General features: G+C 42.5%; 1 protein-coding gene across 5 annotated transcripts in view; it reads left to right on the top strand.

Annotated features, from left to right (window-relative positions):
• Positions 1-27,108, top strand: part of NDRG3 (NDRG family member 3) — a 107,748-nt gene that overhangs the window by 5,455 nt on the left and 75,185 nt on the right. For all 5 annotated transcript variants that reach the window (XM_060189286.1, XM_060189301.1, XM_060189299.1 and 2 more), the window contains exon 2: positions 25,412-25,513. In XM_060189286.1, coding sequence (XP_060045269.1) covers positions 25,457-25,513 — 57 coding nt within the window. In that variant the 5' untranslated portion in view covers positions 25,412-25,456. The remainder of the gene's footprint in view (positions 1-25,411; positions 25,514-27,108) is intronic.

Here is a 27,108-nt window from a genome sequence, read left to right as displayed (position 1 = left end):
TCCTCTATTAGGCTGATTGATGGAGTCTAAGATTAACAAAAAGGCCCCTATGTGGTGTTCCATTGTTCATTCTAGTAGTTGTTGTTAGGGGATGAATAGACTGAATGTATGGGGTCAACTGAAATTCCCAGCTTGCTTCTCTGCAAACCTCTCATTTACCAGCTGCTGCCAAATTCAGAAGTGACACAACAGGAAAGTGGACCTGTTGTAAATGGTGCTGCCCTTTTCCTTTCAGAGTATGTGGCTACCCTGTCCAGTACTGAGGACTGGTAGGACGGTTTCCTTGTTAAATCCAATGCTTCTGTAGCTGCCATTTTTTTCCCTCTACAATTTTGTTCTTCTTTTTTTTTTTTCCCTTTCGTTGCCCTTCCTTGTTTTTCATTGTTGTTGTAATTATTGTTGTTATTGATGTCGTCGTTGTTGGATAGGACAGAGAGAAATGGAGAGAGGAGGCCAAGACACAGAGGGGGAGAGAAAGACACCTGCAGATCTGCTTCACCACCTGTGAAGCGACTCCCCTGCAGGTGGGGAGCCGGGGGCTCGAACTGGGATCCTTCACCGGTCCTTGTGCTTTGCGCCACCTGCGCTTAACCTGCTGCAATACCGCCCGACCCCCCCTTTTAATATTTTATTTATTTTTTTATTATTATTTTTTAATTATTTTTATTTAAGAAAGGGTTAATTAACAAAACCATAGGGTAGGAGGGGTACAACTCCACACAATTCCCACCGCCCAATCTCCATATCCCACCCCCTCCCCAGTAGCTTTCCCATTCTCTATCCCTCTGGGAGCATGGACCCAGGGTCATTGAGGGTTGCAGAAAGTAGAAGGTCTGGCTTCTGTAATTGCTTCCCTGCTGAACATGGGCGTTGACTGGTCGGTCCATACTCCCAGTCTGCCTCTCTCTTTCCCTAGTAGGGTGGGTCTCTGGGGAAGCTGAGCTCCAGGACACATTGGTGGGGTCTTCAATCCAGGGAAGCCTGGCTAGCATCCTGATGGCATCTGGAACCTGGTGACTGAAAAGAGAGTTAACATACAAAGCCAAACAAATTGTTGAGCAATCATGGACCCAAAGCTTGGGATAGTGGAGAGGAAGTGTTAGGGGGGTACTCACTGCAAACTCTAGTATACTTCTGCTTTCTTACTTTGGTGCCATACTCCAAACTCAGTCAATTTCTGTTTTGCGTTTCTACTTCTTTTTTTTTTTTTTTACATGCATAACATTCCCCAGATTCCCATTTAACAATACAACTCCCACTATTTCATTCATCATTTTTCATGGACCTATATTCTCCCCACCCACCCACCCACCCCCGAGTCTTTTACTTTGGTGTAATACTCCAATTCCATTTCAGGTTTGACTTGTGTTTTTAATATTTTATTTATTAATGAGAAAGGAGGAGAGAGAGAAAGAACCAGACACCAGACATCACTCTGGTACATGTGCTGCCAGGGATTGAATTTAGGACCTCAAGCTTGAGAGCTTGAGAATCCAATGCTTTATCCACTGTGCCACCTCCTGGACCACTAAGATTTATTTCTTTATGGGAGAGGAGGAGAGATAAAACCAAAGCGTCGCTCTGGCATATGCAGTGCTGGGGATCAAACTCAGGACCTTGTGATTAAAGGTCCAGTGCTTGATCCACTGTTACCTCCTGGGCCACAGAGTAAGACATCTGTATCGATGCTCTACTGTCTGTTTTCACACATGACAGCATATGCATTGTACCATGTATTCTACCAGAGCACTGCTAAGCTCTTGCTTATGTTAGTATAGGGGATTGAACCTGGGACTTGGAGCCTCAGTCATGAAAGTCTTTTTGCATAACCATTGTGCTATCTCCTCTCTTTCCCCTATCTTTTTCTTTTATTGACTTTATTTATTGGCTAGAGATAGCTAGAAATTGAGAGAAAGGAGAGACAGAGAGGGAGAGAGACAGAAACAGCTGCAGCACTGCTTCACCATTAAGGAAGCTTTCCCCCTGCAGATGGGGACTGGGAGCTTTATAACCCAGATTCTTGAGCACTGTAACAAGTACACTCAGCCAGGTGTGCCACCACCCAGCCCCTCCCCTTTTTTATTAATGGGTGAAGAGGAACCCAGACCTTTTAATGAAGTTAAAAAAAAAAAAACCCTCAGCTAGCTGTATGTAGTTGCATTTTTAAAAGCCATTGTTTCTTCTTTGGAGCTGGGTGGTTTGGCTTGTTTACCTTGTTTTCTGGGGAATCTCTTGGGGGCCTTTACTTTCCTAAGGGCTCCAAAGAGACAGCAGTGAAACCAACATCCATTACCCTAGACATTTGAGGGTATGCTTAAGTCAATAGCTTTATGATTAGATTAATTCAGGCTTAACCCTGGCCAAACTTAAGAGCCAACTCATCAGATAATTGTGCTTCTTACAGACTGAAGTATGGAATTTAGCCCAGCACTCTGATATCCTTCAGAACCTGAATAGGTTGCCAGACCAGCCCTACCCTCTACCAGCTGTATTTAAGAAAATCTGAAATTTCCAGTCTTCTTTTCTCATCTAAGTATGAGGACAGCACTGTATTTCTCAGTCCTAGCTGCATGAAACACTTGGGAAATGGCTTACCTGGCAGAGACACATACATACCCACACTCAGGAATGGGGCTCAGCCCACCACCACTATTCACCTGGGAGCACCATGCAAAGGGGAAATTTTATGAGAGGTAGAGCATCTCTCTTCTCTCTGGGTATGGTGGGCAAGAAGAGAAAATAATCATCTGTGGAGTTTTTAAAACTGCCTGGGTCCACTCTTACCCAAATAAGTTGGATTCCTAGGACTGTGGGTTGTTTTAGAAATATGAGACAAAGGGGCTGGGCTGTAGTGCAGCAGGTTAAGCGCACATGACTCGAAGCACAAGGATTGGCAGAAGGATTCTGACTCAAGCCTCCAGTTAGTTCCCCCCTGCAGGGGGGTCGCTTCACAAGTGGTGAAGCACTCTGTAGGTGTCTTTCTCTCCCCCTTATGTGTCTTCCCCATCTCTCTCGATTTCTCTGTGTCCTATCCAGCAACAATGACCTCAATAACAACAATAATAATGACAGTAACAATGATAAACAACAAGGGCAACAAAAGGGGGAAAAAAATGGCCTCCAGGAGCAGGCACCAAGCCCCTGTGATAACCCTGGAGGCAAGAAAAAAAAACCAAATAAACAAATGAGACAAGTAGAGTCAAGTGAGCAGATGGGGGAAAGCTCGGGGGTGGGGGACAGTGCTAGGAAGCTTGAGAGCCCAGCCAGAGGGAGCTCAGGCTGGATGTTGATATCATTTAAAATTTTCCTGCACTTTCTCAGGTATAACTAAGATACCTCACTACTGAATAAGATGACTGAGTATTAACTGTATCATTCTGACCCTCCAGAACCCTCAGTGGTTATCTCACAGTTAAGTCCAGATTTAAAAAGAAGACATGGCCTAGAATCTGACTCAGTGGTGTCCTGCATGTGTAAGACCTTGGATTTTGATCCCTAGCATCAATCACATCATCACACAGACAGATTGGTGCTCTGATGTCTGCCTGCCTAAGACACACACACACACACACACACACACACACACACACACACTCTGAAAGAAAAATCACTGTTCAGACCAGCCTATCTTTTTAATAATGCTTTTTCTTTCATTTTGTGTGTGTGTGTGTGTGTGTGTGTGTGTGTGTCTTAGATAGGCAGGCAGACATCAGAGCACCACTCTGTGTGATGATGTGATTGATGCTAGGGATCAAAATCCAAGGTCTCACACATGCATGACACCACTGAATCAGATTCTAGCCCATGTCTTCTTTTTAAATCTTACTTTATTTTTAAAAAATTTGTACTGCCTTTATTTATTAATTGGATAGAGACAACCAGGAATCGAGGGAAGGGGATGATAGGGAGAGAGACAGTGGCAGAACTGCTTCAGGTGGGGGATGGGGCTCGAGCCTAGGTCCTTGTGCATTGTAATGTGCTCTCAACCAGTAGTGCCATCATGGACCCCAAATATTATTTTATTGGATAGAGAAATTGAGAGAGAGAGCAAAACAGGGAGGAGAAAGACACCTACAGCACTTATTTCTTCACCACAGGTGGGGACCAGAAGCTTGAACCTTGGTCCTTGTAACATGTATGTTCTCAACCAGGTGTGCCACCGCCTCCTCCTGCTAATTTTTAAAAAATAATTTTTATTTATAAAAAGGAAACACTGACAAAAACCATAGGATAAGAGGGGTACAACTCCACACAATTCCCACCACCAGAACTTTGTATCCCATCCCCTCCCCTGATAGCTTTCCTATTCTTTATCCCTCTGGGAGCATGGACCCAAGGGTCATTGTGGGATGCAGAAGGTGGAAGGTCTGGCTTCTGTTATTGCTTCCCCGCTGAACATGGGTGTTGACAGGTCAATCCATATTCCAGCCTGTCTCTCTCGTTCCCTAGTGACGCGAGGCTTGAGGACACATTGGTGGGGTCGTCTGCCCAGGAAAGTCCTGTTGGCATCATGGTAGCATCTGGAAGCTGGTGGCACTGATGGTCAGAATCTTTTTTAAAGATGTATTTATGAAAGAGAAAGAAAGCAAGTGAGCACCATAACATCACTCTGGCATATGGGGTACCAGGAATCAAACTCAGAACCTCATGCTTTTGAGTACAAAAGTTTCATCCTCTGGGCTATTGGCTTACATCTTCTTTCCATTCTACATTGTTCTTGTGCGTCTCCTGGATTTACTGATTTTTCCTTCCTTCAGAGCTTAGTACCTGTACTATGAATCCATTGCTCCTGGCAGCCACTTTTTCCTACTCCCCCACCCCCCCTTCTATTTTATTTGTTAGGACAGAGAGAAATTGAGGGGGAGGGGAAGATGGGGAGAGAGACTGAGATACCTGCAGACCTGCAGCTGTGGAGCTGAGCCTCGAACCCTGATCCTTGCACATATTAATGTGTGTTCCACTGGATATGCCACTGTGACTGACTTTGATTTCTTTCTTTTCCAGTCCTTAAGCTCTTACTTGGAATGCCCTTTCCTCTCTTCCAGGTGTCCAAAACATACCCATTCAAGACCCATTCTTGACTGCTTTGAGAACCCCCAAGGATCTGCCCCTAGTTATTTCTTCCTCCTCGGTCCTGGTTTTTAGTTTCCTTTAGCTCTAAACTCAGAGAACACTAGAAGTAATTTAATACATGATATTCAAGTAACATTCTGTTCTCTGATATCACTAGTTTGATTTGTTTACTTTTTTTTTTTTTGCCTCCAGGCTTATTGCGGGGGCTCGGTGACTGTACCACGAATCCACTGCTCCTGGAGGCCATTTTTTCCTTTTGTTACCCTGGTTGTTTTACCATTCTGGTTATTATTATTGTTGTTATTGATGTCATTCATTGTTGGATAGGACAGAGGGAAATGGAGAGAGGAGGGGAAGACAGAGAGGGGGAGAGAAAGATAGACACCTGCAGACCTGCTTCACCACCTGTGAAGCGACTCCCCTGCAGGTGGGGAGCTTGGGGGGCTCAAACCGGCATCCTTCCTCCCGTCCCTGCGCTTTGCACCACGTGTGCTTAACCCACTGCTCTACCACCCTATCCCCGAGATTTATTTACTTTTATTTTACTTTTTAGTGATACTGTGTCTTCACACGTGTACTATTCTGGGCCATATTTTTCATTCAGATAGAGGGACAGAGGGTGAGATATCACAGTACCCAGGCTTGCTTCTTTGGTTGTCAGAACTCAGACCTGGGCCACATACATGGCAGTGCATGTGCCCAGCTCCATGAGCTATGTCTTTGGCTCCTTCTTGTTTTTCTGTGGTGTTTTTGTAGTGCTGACTATTTTATTATGTATGTATACTTTGTAAATAGTAGGTGATGAATAATTATCTGTACTCTGAATCCAATAGGGCATTTTAGTGTTATTTTTCTTCCCAGCAGGAGTTCTTGTTATGCTGTTACATTTTCCAGCAGACCTGTACTTCCTTATCTCCTTGCTTTTTTTTTTTTAATTAATGTTTAATGGTGGTGGGGGGAAAAGACACCCCTCTTCTGAACTTCTCAAGCATGTTGTATCTGGGGTGATCTGCTTGTCCCCTGATGTGCCCTGGGGACACTGGCAATTCTGGCTGTGGCTTAGTGTCCCTCCTTTAATGGCCTTGCACCAAGGTGAAGCCTTTCCCAGTGGGTGTAGTGAAGGGATGTGAGCTTCTTCCTACTGGCCTGGTCTGAACAAGAAGTTGATGGGGGTTGCCTGTCCCACTGCTAAGTCATTTCAGGTCCCTGCAGGTAAGGTTGATGTGAACAGGTTGGTTTTAGTCTTCAATTCCAGCACAGTCATGCTCTTGGTCAGTAGGCTAATCAGTCACCAGTGCAGCTTGAGGCTTTTTTTTTTTTTAATGATTTATTTATTTTATATGAGATAGAGGGAGAGGAAAAGAGAGAAGCCAGAATACCACATACATTGCCAGGGTTAGAACCAGGAACCTTAAGCATGCAAAGCTTTCTCTCTACTTGCCGATTCATCATCCAGATACATGAAATGCCTCATATTCTTCTCTTATTCAGTCACAGGAATTTTACCTATTTTTCAAGGTTCAGTTCAAATGCTGCCTCTTTCTCACACACAAATTGTGTCAATTTATCTTTGCCCTAGACCTTAGTAAGCCTTGAACCAGTGGTTCTCACCTTGGGGCAGTTTTGAACCTCATCCCCAAGATTAGCTAATAACTAGAAACATTCTTGTTACAATTGTTGGAGGATGGTGTTGCTGGCATTTTAGGAGTAGGAGCCAAAGATTTTGCTAAACATTCTATTACATGACAGTCTCCCACAACAGACTTATCTAGGCCAAAATGTCAGTGGTGTTGAGAAAGTCCCTGAGGATTTGTCCAGTCTGTGAGCTTATGTTTAATAGTACTTTGAACTGTAATGATTTATTTATAGACTTAATCTCCCCAACTCAATTGATTTATTAATAGATGAAGGTGAATTCCAGTCCCAAATCTGCTTTCTTGTTATTAACTTCATATTAAGATTTAATCCTAGAGCCTGTGACCTGATCCTAGCCATTCACTATAATTTAGGATCAAAAACAGGTCCTCCTTGGTAGGATAAGTCTGTTGAGGGCAGTCTGCTGGATTTCTCTCTTCATTCCCAAATGTTTTCTTCTCTAATAACCTGGGAAGCATTGTGATAGTGTGAGCATTTGGGTTTTTTTTTTTTTTTTTTTTGCCTCCAGGGTTATTGCTGGGGCTCAGTGCCTGCACTATAAATCCACTGCTCCATTTTTTTTCTCTTTTGTTGCCTTTTTTTTTTAATCATTGTTGTTATTGGATAGGATAGTGAGAAACTGAGAGAGGGAAGAACAGAGGGGAGAGAAGGATAGACACCTGCAGACCTGCTTCATCATTTGTGAAGCGACCCCCTGCAGGTAGGAAACCAAGGGCTTGAAACAGTCCTTGTGCTTTGTGCCAGGTGCACTTAATCCACTGCACTACCGCCTGGCCTTCCCATGTTTTTTTTTTAATCTGTTATTAGTGATTTGATAACGATTGACAAGGTTGTAAGCTAATAGGGGTATGATTTCATACAGTTTCCACCACCAGAGTTCCATGTCCCATACCTCCCCCCCATTGGAAGGTTCCCTTTTTTTTTCTTTTTCTTTTTTCTTTTCTTTCTTTTTTTTGCTTCCAGGGTTATTGTTGGGGCTTGGTGCCTGCACTACAAATCCATCGCTCCTGGAGGCCACCTTTTCCCTACTTTGTTGCCCTTGTTGTTACCCTTGTTGTCATTATTATTGTTGTCATTGCTGTTGTTGGATAAGACAGAGGGAAATAGAGAGAGATGGGGAGACAGAGAGGAGGAGAGAAAGACAGACACCTGCAGACCTGCTCCACCTCCTGTGAAGCGACTCCCCTACAGGTGGGGAGCCTGGGGCTCAAACCTGGATCCTTCTGCTGGCCCCTGCTCTTTGTGCCATGTGCACTTAACCCACTGCGCTACCGCCCGACCCCCAGTTCCCTGTTCTTTATACTCTGAGAGTATGGACCAGAATTCGTTCTTTATATGCTGAGAGTATGGACCAGAATTCTTTCTGGGGTGCAGAAGGTGGAAGTTACTTCTCTGCTGGACATGGACATTGGCAGGATGATACATATCCCCAGCCTGTTTCTATCTTTCCTTAGAGGGGTAAGGTTCTGGGGAGGTGAGATTTTGGAACACATTGGTGAGGTCATCTGTAACTTCATGGCTGAAAGCCAGTTACATATAAAGCAGGACAAATTGTTTAATAAACAGGAACCCAAAGGTAGGAATAAAACAGATGAAATTAGGGGTCTTCATATAGGAAGAAGCTAGGAAGTCTATTTTAGGTATGTTCCAAGGTACCCATGACTTCAGTAATTTTTGTCTGATCCTGATAGTTAAAACATCATGCAAGTGGATAAAACATACTGCCTGGGAAAATGGTGTTACAGTTTAGAATAAAACTGGACTAAGGCAGACAATAGCTCCCAAACATTGGGAAAGTATATAAATACCATTAACTGTTTACCCCATTGGTCTGACATAGGGCTCATATATATTCATATTGAGCACAGGAGCCTCTGAGTAACCTGTCAGTCTGGGTCACAGCTAGGAACTTGGAAACAGAGCTGGCAGTCAGCTGAGGTAAAGAACAAACACCTCATCACAGACCCCTGCAAGCGTCAACCCGGCTTTGACCTAGCACGTTATGATTGGGCCCTCCTCAATCGCTATCGAACAGGCCATGGCCAGTGCGCCGCTATGTTCCATCGCTGGGGAGCCAGAGACGACCCGAACTGCCCCTGCGGCTACAGACAGACTATGACCCACATAGTCAACGACTGCCACCTCTCCAGATTCAAAGGAGGTCTCGAAACTTTACATCAGGCTCAACCTGATGCTGTTGACTGGCTATGGAAGAAGGGCAAACGCTAGAAGAAGAAGAACAGCTAGGAACATTGACTGCTGCACTCGTTTAAGTGGCAGAGTAGCCTGACCTAGCCTCCATTCAGAGTGGGGTAGTCCCTACTATTGCTGCTCTACAGTGAGGACAAGGTCCTGGAGAGGCCTGAGCCTCAGTTTCTTCATCCCTATAGTAGAGCTGATGCTAGTGTGCCGTTCCTTCCTCCCCCTATTTTACCTAACAGTGCTAACAAGATAATCCCTTGAGACATTAAAGATATAAAGGTGCTTTGCAATATTTAAAGTCCTATATTAGTTGCCCATTGAGCCAAGGATTAGTATGTAAAAAGAAAGGATGTGAGTCAGCTTGCTGTAAGAGCACAGCTGTCTGGAGCTCTCCTGGCCATTTCCTGCAGCTTTTCATTCAGGATCAGCTCCAGATTGCACTTTCCAGCTCATTTGCCTTAGTGTGCCTCCTTTACATTTTTTATTTATTTTACATTTTTGTAAAGATTTTTTCATAATAGTAGCTAATTTTTAATAAAACAAAAATAAATGCCCAAACCAATAACACACAAAATTGATGAATTCTTACTCAGATATTTTGGGAAATGCTATGTTAAAAAAAGAATTAGATTCCTGCAGGGGAGTCGCTTCATAAGCAGTGAAGCAGGTCTGCAGGTGTCTCTCTTTCTCTCCCCCTCACTGTCTTCCCCTCCTCTCTCCATTTCTCTCTGTCCTATCCAACAACAATGACATCAATAACAATAATAATAATGACAGCAACAGTGATAAACAAGTGCAACAAAAGTGAATAAGTAAATAAAAAGGATTAGATTGTTTCTTTTTTATGATCTTTTTGATCTTTTTTATTTTCTTTATTTATTTATTGGATAGAGACTGTCAGAAATCAAGAAGAAAGGGGGAGATAGAGAGGGAGAGAGACACTTGCAGCCCTGCTTCACCACTCGCAAAGCTTTCCCCCATAGTCGGGGACCAGGCTCAAACCTGGGTCTTAGGCATTGTAACATGTGCACCCAGCCAGGTGCACCACCGCCCGGCCCCTTTTTATTATTATCTTTACTTATTAATTGGAGAGAGACTTGCAGCCCTACTTTACCACTCATGAAGTTTTCCCCCCTGCAGGTGGGGACTGGGGGCTTGAATCCGAGTCCTTGCACATTGTCACAGGTGCACTCAACCAGGTGCGTCACCACCAGGCCCCCAGATTATGTTACTTCAACTGCAACGCTAAAAGATTTTATTAATGAGAGAGGAGGAGGAGATAAAGAGAACCAGATCATCAGTCTGGTACATGTGCTGCCAGGGATTGACCTGAGGACCTCATGATTGAGAGTCCAAAGCTTTATCCACTGTACCATCTCCCAGGCAGCTTACTTATTTTAAACATTTATTTATTTATGAGAGAGGGAGAAGGACCAGACCATCACTATGGCACATAATGCTGGGGGTCAAACTTCAGGCTTCATGCTTGAGACTCTAAGGCTTTATCCACTGTCAGCAAAATGTATTTATTAATTAAAAAAGAAAGGGGAGAGGGAACCAGAGTGTCACTGTGGTATATACAATATATACTGAACTCAGGATCTCATGCTTAAGCTCACTTTATCTTTTGTGCCACTTCCTGGACTACATTCCTCCTTTTTTTTTTCTCCCTTTGTTCTGATTTGGTTGTCCATCTACAATCTTACCAGACCCAAAAATGATCGACTGTCCCTAAAACACAGAAATATTTGTGGATTCATTACAGAGAGAAAAGCATATTCTGGCATATGTGATGCCTGTGAACTCCACAGCTTTACATACTATGTCATCTCCTCAGCTTGACCCTAAAATATTGGATCGTGCAAAGAAAACATAGAAAAGTACATTGGGGGTACAGGTAGTACAGTGGGTTAAGCATATATGGTGTGAATCGCACTGACCATTATAAGGATCCCAGGTCAAGCCCCTGGCTCCCCACCTGCAGGGAGATCACTTCACAAGCGGTGAAGCAAGTCTACAGGTGTCTTTCTCTCCTCCTTTCTGTCTTCTCCCTCCTCTCTCCGTTTCTCTCTGTCGTATCCAGCAACGATGACAACAATAATAACTACAACAAGGGCAACAAAAGAGAATAAATATATTTTTTAAATATTTTATTTTATTAATGAGAGGGTTAGGAGGAGAGAAAGAACCAGACATCATTCTGGCATGTGTGCTTCTGGGGATTGAACTTGGGACCTCATGCTAGAAAGTCCAACACTTTATCCACTGTGCCACCTCCCAGACCACAAATAAATATTTTTAAAAATAATAATAATAACAAAAATGGGAAAAAATGGCCTCAAGGAACAGTGGATCCATAGTGCGGGCACTAAGCCCCAACAATAACCATGGAGGCAAAAAAAAAAAAAAAAAGATATTATGTGAGGTGGCTGGGTGGTAGTGCATGTTACAATGTTCAAGGACTAGAGTTTAAGCCCCCAGTCACTACCTGCAGGAAGAAAGTTTTTTGAGTGGTGAAACAGTGATGCAGGTGTTTCTCTTTCTCCCCTGCCCTCTTGATTTTGGCTGTCTCTATCTAATAAATAAAGATTTTTTCAAAAAATGAGAAGCACTTTTAAAAAAGAAATCAATACATTGTAACTTTTCTGACAGCTCAGTATAATCAAGTAGTCTGGTGTCACTCCTTTCTGGGAAAGCTGTATAAAGAAATTACATTGGTCATTGAGAAGGCTACAAAATAAGATGATTTGTAGTTTTAAAAGCCAGTAGAGAAGAAAAGGCCCTAATTTCTGAGACTATTTACTAATTAATGGCTTTTTTTCCCCTGCTCATGCCATGTTTTCTTGACCTCAGTTAACTGGTCTCAGATCTTCATTCCAAGAAAGTCACTAGTTGAACAGGCTTACTGTAGTCTTCTGCTAACATTGCTTCAGGGTAATCTGTGATATGTAGTATATGGAGTATACCAGGAAGGAAATTTCCTCAAGACCCTACCAGCAATACAGTGGGGCAAGCAAAGGTTTTTAAATTGTTGCCCTGCTACTTACTTAAAAGTAGGATATTAGAAAAGTCACTTAATTTCTCTAGACCTATGTTTCAATGAAGATTTATACCTGAGAAAATTGTGAGGAGGAAACTATGAATGACTTAAATTGTAACTCTGGCATAATACAGAAGTTTACTTTCCTGTCTTTCTAGTCATTTGGTTCTAGACTCACTTCCTTGGTTTGAGAATAGCTGGGGTCTTTTTTTTGTTTCTTTGTTTGTTTTGTTTTGTTTCTTGTTAGTCCTCCCTCTGTATCATAAAACTGAGAAAGAGAATGAATATTTTGCTATATACTATAGTTGATAAACTCCTATTAGCTATTAAAAAGTACCTATGTGAATGGTCAAAGTCCAGAACACTAATACCACCAAACTGCTGGCAAGAATATGGAGCAACAGGAACTGTCATAGAATGCTTGTGGGAAAGCAGAATGGTGTAGTAATTTCATAGGACTGACAGATTCTAGCTTCTTTTCTTCTTTTACCATTATTTTAATTGATAGGGCAGAAAGAAATTGAGAGGAGAGAGAGACCGACTCCTATAGCACTGTTTCACTGCTATTGATATTTCTCCTATGCAGGTGGGAGAGAATCTTTGGCTTGAACCTGGGTCCTTGTCCTTGCACATTATAATGTGTGTGCCCAGCCACGTTCTCTACCACCTGGCCCCCAATTTCTAACTAAGCTAAACAGATTCTTGCTATACAATACAGCAATCATGCTCCTTGATTTTTTTTTTATTCAAAGAATTTGAAGACTAATATATAAATATAAAAATCTTTACATAGATACTTATGGTCACTTTATAAATCCCAAAAACTTGAAAGCAATCAAACAAGATGAATTTCAGTAAATAACTGAACAGATTCTGCACCATCTAGAAAATGGAATATTATTCAGTACTATTAAAAAATAAGCTATCAAATCATGAAAGGGCATGGAAGAATCTAAAATGTATATTACTCATTGAAAGAATCCAATCTGAAAAGTTTACGTATTCTATGCTTCTAACTGACATTCTGGAAAAGGCAAAACTGTGGGAGCAATAAAGAGATTGCATAGAATAGTTTCTTTGGGGGGGGGGATGTGGAAGTGTACTGGGTTAAGTGCACATAGCAGGAAGTGCAAGGACTGGCATAATTCCATCGTCCGGCTCCCCGCCTGCAGGAGGGATCACCTTATAGTGAAGCAAGTTTGCAGTTGTCTCTCTCTCTCCCTCTCCTCTCTCGATTTCTCTCTGTCCTATCCAACATCTTTAACAATAACAAGGACAACGAAATGGGAAAAATGGCCTCCAGGAGCAGTGGATTCATAGTGCAGGCACTGAGCCCCAGCAATAACCCTGGGGGCAAAAAAAAAAGTTTTTAGGGCAGTGAAAATATTCCACATGATATTATAATGATGGATATGTGTTATTACACATTTGTCCCAACATAGAATGAGCAACACTAAGAATGAAACTTGGGCTGAGCAGTAGTACACCTGGTTTGGCACAGAAGTTACCATGCTGAGCCAGGTGGTGGTGCACTTAGTTAAGCCTACACATTATAGTGCGCAAGGATCTAGGTTCAAGCCCCTGGTCCCCACCTGCCGGGGGAAAGCTTCACGAATGGTGAAACAGGGCTACCGGTGTCTCTCTCCCTCCCTCACTATCTGTCTATCTCCCTCTCAATTTCTCTCTGTCTCTATACAATAATAAATTAAAAGAACTAAGGGCGGGGGAGATAGCATCATGGTTATGCAAACAGACTCTCAGGTCTGAGGCTCCTAAATCCCAGGTTCAATTCTCCGCACCTCCATAAACCAGAGCTGAGCTATGCTCTGATGTTTCTCTCTGTGTCTCTCTCCCTCTCCCTGCATTTCTCTCAAAAATAAAATAAAATATTTTAAAAAAAAAAACACTAAAAGGGAGTTAGTCGGTTTAAGCGCAGGTGGCGCAAAATGCAAGGACTGGTGTAAGGATCCCAGTTCGAGCCCTTGGATCCCCACCCACAGGGGAGTCGCTTCACAAGCGGTGAAGCAGGTCTGCAAGTGTCTTTCTCTCCCCCTCTCTGTCTTCCCCTCCTCTCTCCATTTCTGTCTGTCCTATCCAACAACAAAGGCATCATCAACAACAACAGCAACTACAACAAGGGCAACAAAAGGGAATAAATAAATAAACAATTTTTAAAAAAATTTTTAAAAAACATTAAAAAAGAAGAAGTTTTCATGCACAAAGGGACACAGGTTCAAGCCCTCAATCCCCACCTCCAAGAAGGAAGCTTCAGGAGCAAAGAAGCAGTACTGCTGGCATCTCTCTCTCTGTCCTGCTCTCCCTTTTCAGTTTCTCTTTGTCCTAGCAAAAACAGTTAAGAATGAAGCTTAGGATAAATTGTGGACTTAGGTAATTATAATGTATCAATGTAGGTATGTCATTGGGGTGGGGAATCTGTCATTCTGGTGAGTAGTACTGGTGATGGAAAAAACTGCATGTGTGAGGTCAAGGGGCATGTAAAACATCTTTATATCATCCTCTCAATTTTGTTCTAAACCTAACTTTGTTCTTAAAGAAACAAAAACTGGGTGGTCGGGAGGTAGCACAGTGGGTTATGCACAGGTACCCGCATAAGGATCCCAGTTGGAGCCCCTGGCTCCCCACCTGCAGGGGGGTCACTTCACAAGCGTGAAGCAGGCAGTGAAGCATGTCTGTGGGTGTCTATCTTTCTCTCTCCCTCTCTGTCTCCCCTCCTTTCTCCATTCCTCTCTGTCCTATCTAATGACAATATCAGTAACAACAGCAATAATAACTACAACAACAATAAAAACAACAGGGGCAATGAAAAGGGAAAATAAATATTTTTTTTAATGTAAAAAAAACAAAAACCGGTTTTAAAGAAATAAGCATATCTTGAAAAATGCATCAGTAGCCTTTTGTACCAGAATAAGATCAGGCAACCATTGTTTGTGCAGGTGAGAGAACTATAGGTTTTAAATCCACAGGAGGGAGTTAGTGGCTGATGGATCTAGAGGTGAAATTTTCCACCATGTGATCCTAGTTTTCTTGTGTTATACAACTCAACTGCTCACTGGCAAGGACTGTAGACAGTGACAGCTGAACAAAAGTTGACTCTGGAAGAATGCATTAGGTTCCCAGAATGTGGAAGGTGAATTATCTGCTGTTTTATTGCCAATTCCTAAGTCACACTGGAGCTGCTTACTGTTCTGCATTGAGTCTGTATTAGAACCAACACAGACTCAATGCAACCTTTTTATTTAATTTGTTCCCTTGTCTTAAGTATTCTGGCACAAGCATCATATTTTTTTTCATCTTTTTTAAAAAGGCACGGGAACATAAGGTGAATGCCAGTCACTTTGGACCTGAGGGCACCTCAGGCTTTCCTCTCCCCATGAAGTTCCTTTGACAAACCTTCCCAAGAGACGTCACATTTGAATAATTAACATCTTGAAGTGCCCTGATTTCAAGTGAGTGAGTTGAAGTAGGAAATAGTGCAAGTGCTTGGAGAAAAAAAAACTCAGGAAATCACCACCATTTTATATGAAAAAATAATGGAAATAGACTAAAATATTTTTTAATATTTATTTATTCCCTTTTGTTGCCCTTGTTGTTTTATTGTTGTAGTTATTATTGTTGTTGATATTGATGTCATTGTTATTGGATAGGACAGAGAGAAATGGAGAGAGGAGGGCAAGACACAGAGGGGGAGAGAAAGATAGACACCTGCAGATCTGCTTCACCACCTGTGAAGCAACTCCTCTGCAGGTGTGGAGCCAGAGCCTCAAACCGGGATCCTTATGTTGGTCCTTATGCTTCGCGCTGTGTGCGATTAACCTGCTGCGCTACCGCCCGACTCCCTAGACTAAAATATTAATAATGGTTTTTAGATAAAAGAACTGTGAATAAAATTTATTTACTATTGAATTGTCAAAAGTCCGGATGTATTTTTTTCTATGCAAAAATACATCATGACCTTTTTTTTAAATCTTTATTTATTGGATAGAGACAGCCAGAAATCAAGAGGGTAAGGAAGATAGAGAGAGACCTGAAGCACTGCTTCATCACTCACATAACTTTCCCCCCTGCAGGTAGGAACTGGAGGTTGGAACCTAGGTTCTTGCTCATTGTAACATGTGCAGTTAACCAGGTGCACTGGTATGCCACTATTTAGCCCCATGACTTTTAGTTTTTTTATTTATTGGATAGAGACAGAGGGGAGGGGAGATAGAGAGGGAAAGAGACAGGCTGCAACACTACTTCACCGTTTGTGAAGCTTTCCCCCTGCAGGAGGGGAACAGGCTTGAACCCAGGTCCTTGTGCATTGTAACATGCACTCAATCAGGTGTGCCACTGCCTGACCCCTCATTGTGACTTTTCAACCCAATATTTTATGATTTCCATAATTTCTGAAGTTAGCAGTACAAACCACCACAGGTCAGATAACTTCTGTTATGAGTGACAGATACAGAGAGGAAGAAATAGAGACCAGAGTACTCCTCAGCGCTGGCTTGTGGTAGGACTAGAGAATGTACCTGAGATCTTAGAACCTCAGGCATTAAAGTCTTACATAACCATTATGCTATCTCTCCAGTCCTAGGACAGGGAACTTTTGAATTATTAATGTTGAAGTTCAAATTAAAAATAGCCACTGTTTTATTTTATTCCCTTTTGTTGCCCTTGTTTTATTATTGTTGTTATTGATGTCGTCATTGTTGGATAGGACAGAGAGAAATGGAGAGAGGAGCGGAAGACAGAGAGGGGGAGAGAAAGAGAGACACCTGCAGACCTGCTTCACCGCCTGTGAAGCGACTCCCCTGCAGGTGGGAAGCCAGGGGCTCGAACCGGGATCCTTATGCTGGTCCTAGCGCTTTGCACCACCTGTGCTTAACCCACTGCGCTACCACCCGACTCCCAGTAGTCACTATTTATAGGGTGATTAGTAAACACACAAGAAGATCCTTGGTACTTTTTAAAATTTTTTATTTTATTCATTTATTGTATTATCTTTATTTATTGGCTAGAAACAGCCAGAAATTGAGAGGGAAGAGGGTAATAGAGAGGGGGAGAGTAACAGAGAGACACCAGCAGTTTCACCATTGGTGAAGCTTTCCCCCTATAGATGGGGACTGGGGGCTGGAACCCAGGTCCTTGGGCATTGTAGCATATGCATTGTATGTGTGCTCATCTGGCTGAGCCACCACCCGGTCTCTGTTTACTTACTATTGAATAGAGACAGGGAGAAATTGAGAGGGAGAGGTAAAGGGGGAAAGAGACAGAGAGATACCTGCAGCCCTGCTTTGCCACTCATGAAGCTTCCCCCTGCAGGTGGTGACCAGGGGCTTGAACCTGGGTCCTTGTACATTGTAATATGAGCACTTAACCACCTGGCCCTGATCCTTTATTTATTTATTTTAAATAAAAAGGAAACTGACAAAAACATAGGATAAGAGGGGTACAACTTCACACAATTCCCACCACTAGAACTCCGTAGCCCCTCTCCTCCCTATAGCTTTCCTATTTTTTAACCATCTAGGAGTATGGGCCCAAGGTCATTGTGGGATGCAGAAAGTGGAAGGTCTGGCTTCTGTAATTGCTTCCCCAATGAACATGGGCATTAACAGGTTGATCCATACTCCCAGCCTGCTTCTCTCTTTTCCTAGTAGGGTGGGGCTCTGGGGGAGCATAGCTCTAGGACACATTGGTGGGACTGTCTGTCCAGGGAAGTCTGGCTGGCATCATGCTAGCATCTGGAACCTGGTGGCTGAAAAGAGAGTTAACATACAAAGCCAAACAAATTTTTTACCAGTCAAGAACCTAAAGGCTGGGATAGTGCAGATGACAAGTTGGGGGGGGGGGGGTCCTCCATTTTGTAGATAGCTAGTAGGCATATTTTAGTTATATTCCAAAGGGCCTGTGGCTATATTAGTTTTTTTTTTTTTTTTTCCCTCTGAGCCTGAAATCTGATATTCAGGTGGGTCCAAGTTATTGTCTGGGGAGATGATGTCATGGCTGGAAAAGGAACAGAAAGCTGGATCAGGGAAGAGAGTAGCTCCCTAATATGAGAAAGGGATATAAATATTGTTGGCTGTAAACCCCATCAATTTGATTTGGTCTGGGGCCCATTTTCAGCTTAGGAGCCTATGTGACCTCTGCATCCCTGTAGATCTGAGCTCAAATTCTGTGGTCATGAGTAGGAACATTCCAAGCTGCCCCAATATCGACCCATCTTCCTCAGCGTAAGGATCCCTGTTCAAGCCCTAACTCCCCACCTGCAGGGGAGTCACTTCACAGATGGTGAAGCAGGTCTGCAGGTGTCTATCTTTCTCTCCCTCTCTCTGTCTTCCCCCTCCTCTCTCCATTTCTCTCTGTCCTATCCAACAACAGCAACAACAATAATAACTACAGCAATAAAACAGCAAGGGCAACAAAAGGGAATAAATAAATAAAATAAATATTTAACAAAAAAACTCAGCCTATGTATTAAAAAGACTCAGTCTGTGCTTTAAAAAGTTTGAGACATAGGGAGTTGAGCGGTAGCACAGCGGGTTAAGCACAAGTGGTGCAAAGCGCAGGGACCGGCATAACGATCCCAGTTCGAGCCCCAGGCTCCCCACCTGCAGGGGAGTTGCTTCACAAGCAGTGAAGCAGGTCTGCAGGTGTCTATCTTTCTCTCCCCCTCTCTGTCTTCCCCTCCTCTCTCCATTTCTCTCTGTCCTATCCCAACAACCACGATATCAATAATAATTACAATAATAAAACAATAAGGACAACAAAAGGGAATAAATAAATATAAAAAATTTATAAAAAAGAAAAAGTTTGAGATATACAATCAATTTCCCCCCTCTCATATTAATTAAATAATGATTTATATGACTACAAATTAATAGGTGTACATAAACACCATTCCCACCACCAAAAGACTGTGTCCCATCCTATCCCCTCCACCCCCCAGGAAGCTGAACATTCACCCTCACCCCAGGGTTTTTACTTTGGTGCCCTACTCCAGATCCTTGATAATTTGAGAGCTACTGGCCCTTCAAATGGAGAATTATAGATGCAATTTTTTTCACAAGTTTCTAGTCACCTCTTTGGAAATGAGACAGGTATAAAAAGAAATTTAAAAATTCTAGTGTAAAAAAGAAAGTAATAATTCAACTTTTAGAAGTTCAGTGACTCAGTCAAGTTCACAGGATAACTGAACTCTGAGAAAGAAAAAGAAACATACACTTTTTTTAAGTAGGTTGAATATCAAGCTTGTGCTCTTTAAAGTGCCTCAAGTGTCATATTTATGACTGACTAATGAGATCTGTAGTTTGAAGATTGTACATGAATCATTCGTAGGTATGATTGGGGGCTGAAGGATAGCTCACAGTAGGGGACACACCTGACCATGCACAAAGTCCAGACTTTTTTTTTTTTAGATTTTATTTATTTATTCATGAGAAATGATAGGAGAGAGAGAAAGAACCAGACATCACTCTGGTACATGTGCTTCTGGGGATTGAACTCTTGACCTCATGCTTGAGAGTCCAATGCTCTATCCACTGTGCCACCTCCTGGACCACCAAAGTCCATACTTTAACCCAGCCACTATAAGAGCATCATGGCACCAGGGAAGTTCCTTGGATGGTGAAACAGTGCTATGGTCTCCCTTCCCTGTTTATTTGATTTTTTTTTTCTTTTTTAAGAATGACAAAATTATTCTGGTTGTACAAAGCCCAGGTACCACACACACAAACAGATAAGATCAAAGGGCTTTTATTGCTGCATGACAATAGATGACGACTTGGACTATCAATCATGAGGTCCTGAGTTCAGTCCCCAGAAGAGCATGTGCCAAAGTGATGCTCTGATTCTCTTTCCTCTTCCTCTGTCTTACTAATTAATAACTAAAATCCTGAAGGGGGAAAAAAAAAAAACGGAGGGGGAAGGCTTGTATTGGTCTTAACATTTGGGAACAGAATTTATTTTACTTTTAGCTTAAAAGTAGTTTGGGGAGCATGCCTTGACTAATTTCCCCTCTTACCCCACAATCTGTTGATCATCATTAAATCAATAATAAAAAAAAATTGGGGGTCGGGCGGTGGCGCAGTGGGTTAAGCGCATGTGGCGCAAAGCACAAGGACCGGTGTAAGGATCCCGGTTCAAGCCCCCGGCTCCCCACCTGGAGGGGAGTCGCTTCACAGGCGGTGAAGCAGGTCTGCAGGTGTCTTATCTTTCTCTCCCCCTCTCTGTCTTCCCCTCCTCTCTCCGTTTCTCTCTGTCCTATCCAACAACGAACAACATCAACAATGGCAATAATAATAACCACAATGAGGCTACAACAAGGGCAACAAAAGGGAAAAAAATGGCCTCCAGGAGCGGTGGATTCATGGTGCAGGCACCGAGCCCAGCAATAACCCTGGAGGAAAAAAAAAAAATTAAAAAGTAGTCTGAGGATAGCATAACAGTTACGCAAAAGACTTTCATTCCTGAGGCTTCAGGTTCAATCTCCCATACCACCATAAGCAAGAGCCAAGCAGTGTTCTGGTTTAAAAAAAAAAAAAAGCTGGGAGTCAGGCTGTAGCGCAGTGGGTTAAGTGCAGGTGATGCAAAGCACAAGGACCAAGGTAAGGATCTGGGTTCGAGCCTTTGGCTCCCCACCTGCAGAGGAGTAACTTCACAAGTGGTGAAGCAGGTCTACAGGTGTCTATCTTTCTCTCCTCCTCTCTGTCTTCCCCCTCCTCTCTCCATTTCTCTCTGTCCTATCCAGCAACAACGACAACAGTGATAACTACAACAATGAAACAACAAGGGCATCAAAAGGGAATGAATAAATAAAATAAATATTTCTTTAATAATTATTATTTTATTATTTATTTTCCCTTTTGTTGCCCTTGTTGGTTTATTGTTGTTGTTATTATTGTTGTTGGTGTGATGTCGTTGTTGGATAGGACAGAGAAATGGAGAGAGGAGGGGAAGACAGAGAGGGGGAGAGAAAGACAGACACCTGCAGACCTGCTTCACCGCTTGTGAAGCGACTCCCTTGCAGGTGGGGAGCCGGGAGCTCAAACCGGGATCCTTACACCGGTCCTTGCGTTTTGCGCCACGTGCGCTTAACTCGCTGTGCTACCGCCAGACTCTCAATAAATTTTTTTTTTTTTAAAAATCCTGGAATATATATTCTCTGTAGAGTTAAGATAAAACCAGGCAATCATATCTTTAGATAGAAAAAATGGATTAATGTAATGAAATAATGCCTTGTATATTTTAAAAAGATTTATTCCCTTGCCCTTGTTTTTTATTGTTGTAGTTATTATTGTCGTCGTTGTTAGATAGGACAGAGAGAAATGGAGAGAGGAGGGAGTTGGGCTGTAGCGGTTAACCGCACGTGGCACAAAGCACAAGGACCGCCTAAGGATCCGGGTTCAAGCCCCAGGCTCCCCACCTGCAGGGGAGTTGCTTCACAGGCAGTGAAGCAGGTGTCTATCTTTCTCTCCCCTTCTCTGTCTTCCCCTCCTCTCTCCATTTCTCTCTGTCCTATCCAACAATGACAACATCAATAACAATAGCAACAATAAAAACAAGGGCCATAAAAGGGAAAATAAATAGATATAATTAAAAAAATTTTAAAAAGAAGTTGAGAGAGGAGGGGAAGACAGAGGGGGAAAGATAGACACCTGCACACCTGCTTCACCAGCTGGGGGCTTGAACTAAGATCCTTACCTCCTGCGATTAACCCGCTGCACTACCGCCCGACTCCCAATGTCTTGTATTTTTTATTCCCATGATTTAGAAGTAATTGCTTCTTTTAATTGCTCTGGCTCATGACTTTTTTTTTTTTTTCTCACCAGAGTTGCTTTCTGGGACTCATTACTCCACTGCTTTCAGTGACTTTTTTATTCTCCCTTTTAGATAAAATCAAGAGATAGGGAGAGACAAAAAGAGCAGAGACATCACAGCACATTCTACCACTTGGGATCTTTACCCTTATAGGCAACTTCCATGTGATGACCAGGGTCTCAAACATGGTGAACCACCTTCCAGTTCCTTTTTTTTTTTTTTTCTTCAACCAGAGCACTGCTCAGTTCTGGCTTATGGTGATGTGGGGGATTGAACCTGGGACTTGAGAGACTCAGGCATGAAAGTCTCTTTGCATAACCATTACACTGTACCCCCACTGCACCTTCCAGTTTCTAACCCATCTTTTTAAAAAATATTTATTTATTTACTTACTCCCTTTTGTCACCCTAGTTTTATTGTTGCTATTGTTATTGTTGTCATCATTGTTTGATAGGATAGAGAGAAATGGAGAGAGGAGGGGAAGACAGAGAGGGCAAGAGAAAGACACCTGCAGACCTGCTTCACCGCCTGTGAAGCGACTCACCTGTATGTGGGGAGCTGGGGGTTCAAACTGGGATCCTTACGCTGGTTATTGCGCTTTGCATCACCTGTGCTTAACCCACTGTGCTACTGCCTGACTCCCACCCATCTTTTTTTTTATAGTTAAGGCTTTCTTTATTTTTTCTTTTTCCTTTTCCCTTTCTCATTTCTTAGACAACAGGCTTATCTCTGGGGCTTGGTCCCTATAGAACTCCACTTTTCCTGGAAGCCTTTCCTAGAAGTAGAGTGAAAGAGAGGGGAAAGACAGACACCATCTCTCCTTCCTTTGCTGTAATTCTCCAGGATGAGGGTTGGGAACTTAATCTTGGTTCATCTCCCTCTTCATTGCCATTATTAATGCAAAGCCTCCTTCTAGCCTTCTGTTTGTTTTATTTTGTTTTTGTCATCTTCCCACCCTTTAGATTTGCTTCTGATGTGTCACTTTGAATGTGTTATGTTACTTGCACATCTTCAGTAACTAAAATGTATTTACCCCTTCTACTTCTGCCCCAATGACGAACGCCATTGAATTATCCATTGCTGTGTAAAAATTTACTACAAACTCAGTGGGTTCAAGAAACACACACACACACACACACACACACATATATATTTTAGTGGCTAGACAGTGGCACACCTGGTTAAGCATACACGTTACAGTGCACAAGGACCCAGGTTCAACCCCCTGGTCCCCCACCTGCCAGGGGAAAGTAGAGCTGCAGGTGTCTCTCATCTCTTTTCCTCTCTATCTCCCTCTTCTCAATTTCTTTGTCTCTATACAATAATAAATAAACACATTTCTTATAGTTTCTGGAATTTGGGAGTCTAGCATAGGTTGACTAGATATTCTGTAGGCTTGTAATCAAGGTTGCTGGTCAGAACTTACTTCCCTCTGAGGCTCAACTAGAGAAGAATTTACTTCCCTACCTGTGTGGTTGGCAGAAATTGGTTTCTGTATAACATTTAAGTTCCTTTTTTTTTTTTTTTTAATCTAAAGATTTTATTTATTAATCAGTGACAAAGATAGGAGGAGAGAGCGAAAGTACCAGACATCAGTCTGGTACATGTGCTGCTGGGGACTGAACTCAGGACCTCATGTTTTATCTACTGCGTCACCTCCCAGACCACAGCATTTAAGTTTCTAAGGTCCCAGTTTCTCGATATCTTTCAGGTTCACCTTGCCACATGGTCCTCTCCCAACATCAGCAATATGTCTTTTTGCAAGGCAAATGTTTAAAAACTATATATATGTATATATTTTATTTTCTTTATTTATAGGATAGAGACAGCAAGAACATCGAGAGGGAAAGGGGAGATAGAGAGGCAGAGAGACACCTGCAGTCCTGCTTCACCCCTCATGAAGCTTTCTCCCTGTCAGGTGGGGACCAGAGGCTCAAAGCTGGGTCCTTACTCATTCTAACATTGTGTGCTTAACCAGGTGCACCACCACCTGGCCCCAAAATGTTAAAATATTAATAGTATGAGACATAGGGCCAGGCAGTGGTGCGGACTGGCAAGGACTCAGGTTTGAGTCCCTGATCCTCGTCTGTAGAGGGGAAGCTTCATGAGAAGTGAAGCAGTGCAACAGGTGTCTCTCTTCTTCTCTTGTAGCCCAATTTCTGTCTCTATCCTAATAATAAAATTAAAAAAAAATTAATTAAAAAAATAGTATGTGATATAATTATATGTAGGTTCTTTTTTTATTTTTTTGTCTTTATTTGTTTATTAGATAGAGAGCCAGAAATTGAGAGGGAAAGCATGATAGAGAAAGACACTGTGGTCTGGGTGGTGGTGCAGTGGATAAAGGGTTGGACTCTCAAGCATGAGGTCCTAAGTTCCATCCCCATCAGCACATGTACCAGAGTGATGTTTGGTCCTTTCTCTCTCCTCCTATCCCTCTCATTAATAAATAAACAAATATTAAAAGAGAGAGAGAGACCTGCAGCTGCTTGCAAAGCTTCCCCCTGCAGGTGGGGACCGGGGAGCTGGAACCTGGGTCCTTGTGCTTTGTAACATATGTACTTAAACAGGTGCACCACCACCCAGCTTCTATGTAAGTTTGTTCTTTCTTTCTTTCTCTCTCTCTCTCTCTCTCTTTCTGTCTTTCTTTCTTTCTTTTTTATCAAGGGGGGGATTAGTGGTTTACAGTTGACAGTAAAATACAATAGTCTGTACATGTATAAAATTTCCACATAACAATACAACCCCACTGGGCACTAGGTCTGCCTCTACCATCATGTTCCAGGACCTGAACCCTCCCTCCAACCTTAGAATCTTTTACTTTGGTGAAGTACACCAACCTATGTAGGTTGGGCTTTTTTTTTTTTTTTTTTTGCCTCCAGGGATCCTGCACCACGAATCCACTGCTCCTAGAGGCTGTTTTTTCCATTTTGTTGCCCTTGTGGTTTTATTGTTGTTGTGGTTATTATTATTGTTGTTATTGTTGTTGGATAGGATAGAGAGAAATGGAGAGATGAGGGGAAGACAGAGATGGGGAGAGAAAGATAGACACCTGCAGACCTGCTTCACTGCCTGTGAAGTGACTCACCTGCAGATGGGAAGCCCGGGGTTGTCATTGTGCTTTGCGCCATGTGCGCTTACCCCACTGAGCTACCACTCGACTCCCCCTGTGTAAGTTCTTATGTGTATTTCACCAGTTGTCATATTTTGTAGTTAAAGTAAGTCACATGGGCTGAAGAGACAGCTTAATAGTTATGCAAATGACTTTTATATCTGAGACTCTAACACCCAAGTTCAATCCCCGCACCACCATAAGCCAGAGCTATAAGTATCAAGATGCTGGGATATTAGAGGCCACTTCAGAGTCTACCTGTCACCTTAAAAAAGTTGTTTTTTATTTATTTGTTAATGGGAAAGACAACCAGAGCATCATTCTGGTCGGTGTGTACAACGTTGGGGATCAGACTCAGGTCCTCATACTTGCAAGTGTCCTGCCATTGTGCCACCTCCCAGGCTGCTATTTCTATCTAATTTCCTGTACCTTTACACCTTTGAGTGGTGTATGACTGACTACATGTTCAACTCCTAGTTTAAGCCTTCTCTGCTGTTTTGTTTCAGATTTACTGACTTACTCTCGAGAATTCTATATTGTCAGCTGTCCTCATGGATGAACTTCAGGATGTTCAACTCACAGAGATCAAACCACTTCTAAACGATAAGGTAAATATTGCTGTTTTTACTAAAATAAATCCTTCCCCCCCTATGATTAGTTAATTTTCTGTATTATCTAAATTGTAACTGATCTAAGTTTATTTAGTTTGACTTTCTATGGGGAGTTTTTTTTTTAAATATCTTTCTGTCTTTTCTTTCCTTTTTTTTTGAGGTTATTTTTTTATTAATTTTTCTTATATTTATTTATTTTCTCTTTTGTTGCCCTTGTTTTTATTGTTGCTGTTGTTACTGATGTTGTTGTTGGATAGGACAGAGAGAGATGGGGAAGACAGAGAGGGGGAGAGAAAGACAGACACCTGCAGACCTGCTTCACCATCTGTGAAGTGACTCCCTTGCAGGTGGGGAGCCGGGGCTTGAACCGGGATCATTATGCCAGTCCTTGTGCTTTGTGCCACATGCACTTAACCGCTGCACTACCGCCCAACTCCTGTGTCTTTTCTTTTGTCCTACTTTTGTTTCCATGGGCCAGTCTCAGTCAAGATATCTATGAGATTTTCCCATCTTACAGATAGAGCTATTAAAGGGAAAATATTATTATGGTAGAGTTTAGCAGAAAATATGAGAATCAGAGTTGACTTAGAACCTATGTGTCTTGACTTTCAGTTCCTATAAGGAATACTTAACTTCCATGTCTGGTGATACACATAGGGTTTCGGTGTTGTCCCTAAAGTTTATCAGATCTGTTATGTAACCTTTCTGTCAGTATTAAGGTTTTCACTAGTGATTCCTAGATGTCAATAATATACCTCTTTTTTGTGGTAATGGTAGAGCATAATACAAAGAACAGCATATCTAACAGTCACCAGGATTCAGCAAGTTAATGTATTGATACAAGTTTCCAAAAAGCTTAGGCTTATCCTTTATTGTCCCTCTCATTCAGAAATCTGCTTGAAATTTCTTCTCAATCCAGTTCTTTTGGTTTATTGTCTTTGTCCCCTATTCAAATACACTTATGGGGGCTAGGCAGTGGTGCACCTGGTTAAGCACACATAGTAAGAAGTGCAAGGACCCATGAAAGGATCTGGGTTCAAGCCCCTGGCTGGCTTCCTACCTGCAGTGGGGACACATCAGAAGCAGTGAAGTAGGTCTGCTAGTGTGTCTCTCTCCCTCTCTGCCTCCCTGTTGTTAATATTTTGGAAGGCTCTTGCTGGGCGGGTCTAGCTTCACGGGCGGGTAACAGAGACGCAGAGACAACAGCTGGGCAGGGCAGCTGTATTTCTTTATTCTGAACAACGATTCAGAAACTAAGACAAACTAATCACCAAACAGAACTCTGCTGTCTCTTTGCGGCGGCAAAAGCACTCTCTCTTACTCTCGAACTCTGGAACTCTCCGAAATCTGTCACTCTGGAACTCTGGCGGGTTTTTCTAGGGGCGGGGAGAAGCAGGCCCGCGAAATTAACAGGACTGATCTAATTCTCTTTGCGGGGGAGAACTAGAACCCAATGTAAAGCATACAACAATTCCCCCTTTTCTTTTAACTAAATGGCTACAGTATCAAGGGTGTGGGGTGAACAGAAACCTATATCGTACAGGCATTTTTATAAAAAGAAACTGGCACAAACATGGAGAAACATGCAAGCA

The sequence above is a fragment of the Erinaceus europaeus genome, chromosome 1 (assembly GCF_950295315.1).
Source record: "Erinaceus europaeus chromosome 1, mEriEur2.1, whole genome shotgun sequence".
Classification (NCBI taxonomy): domain Eukaryota; kingdom Metazoa; phylum Chordata; class Mammalia; order Eulipotyphla; family Erinaceidae; genus Erinaceus; species Erinaceus europaeus.
The sequence above is the reverse complement of the archived record's forward strand: the minus strand, read 5'-3'. Positions and strand labels throughout refer to the sequence as shown.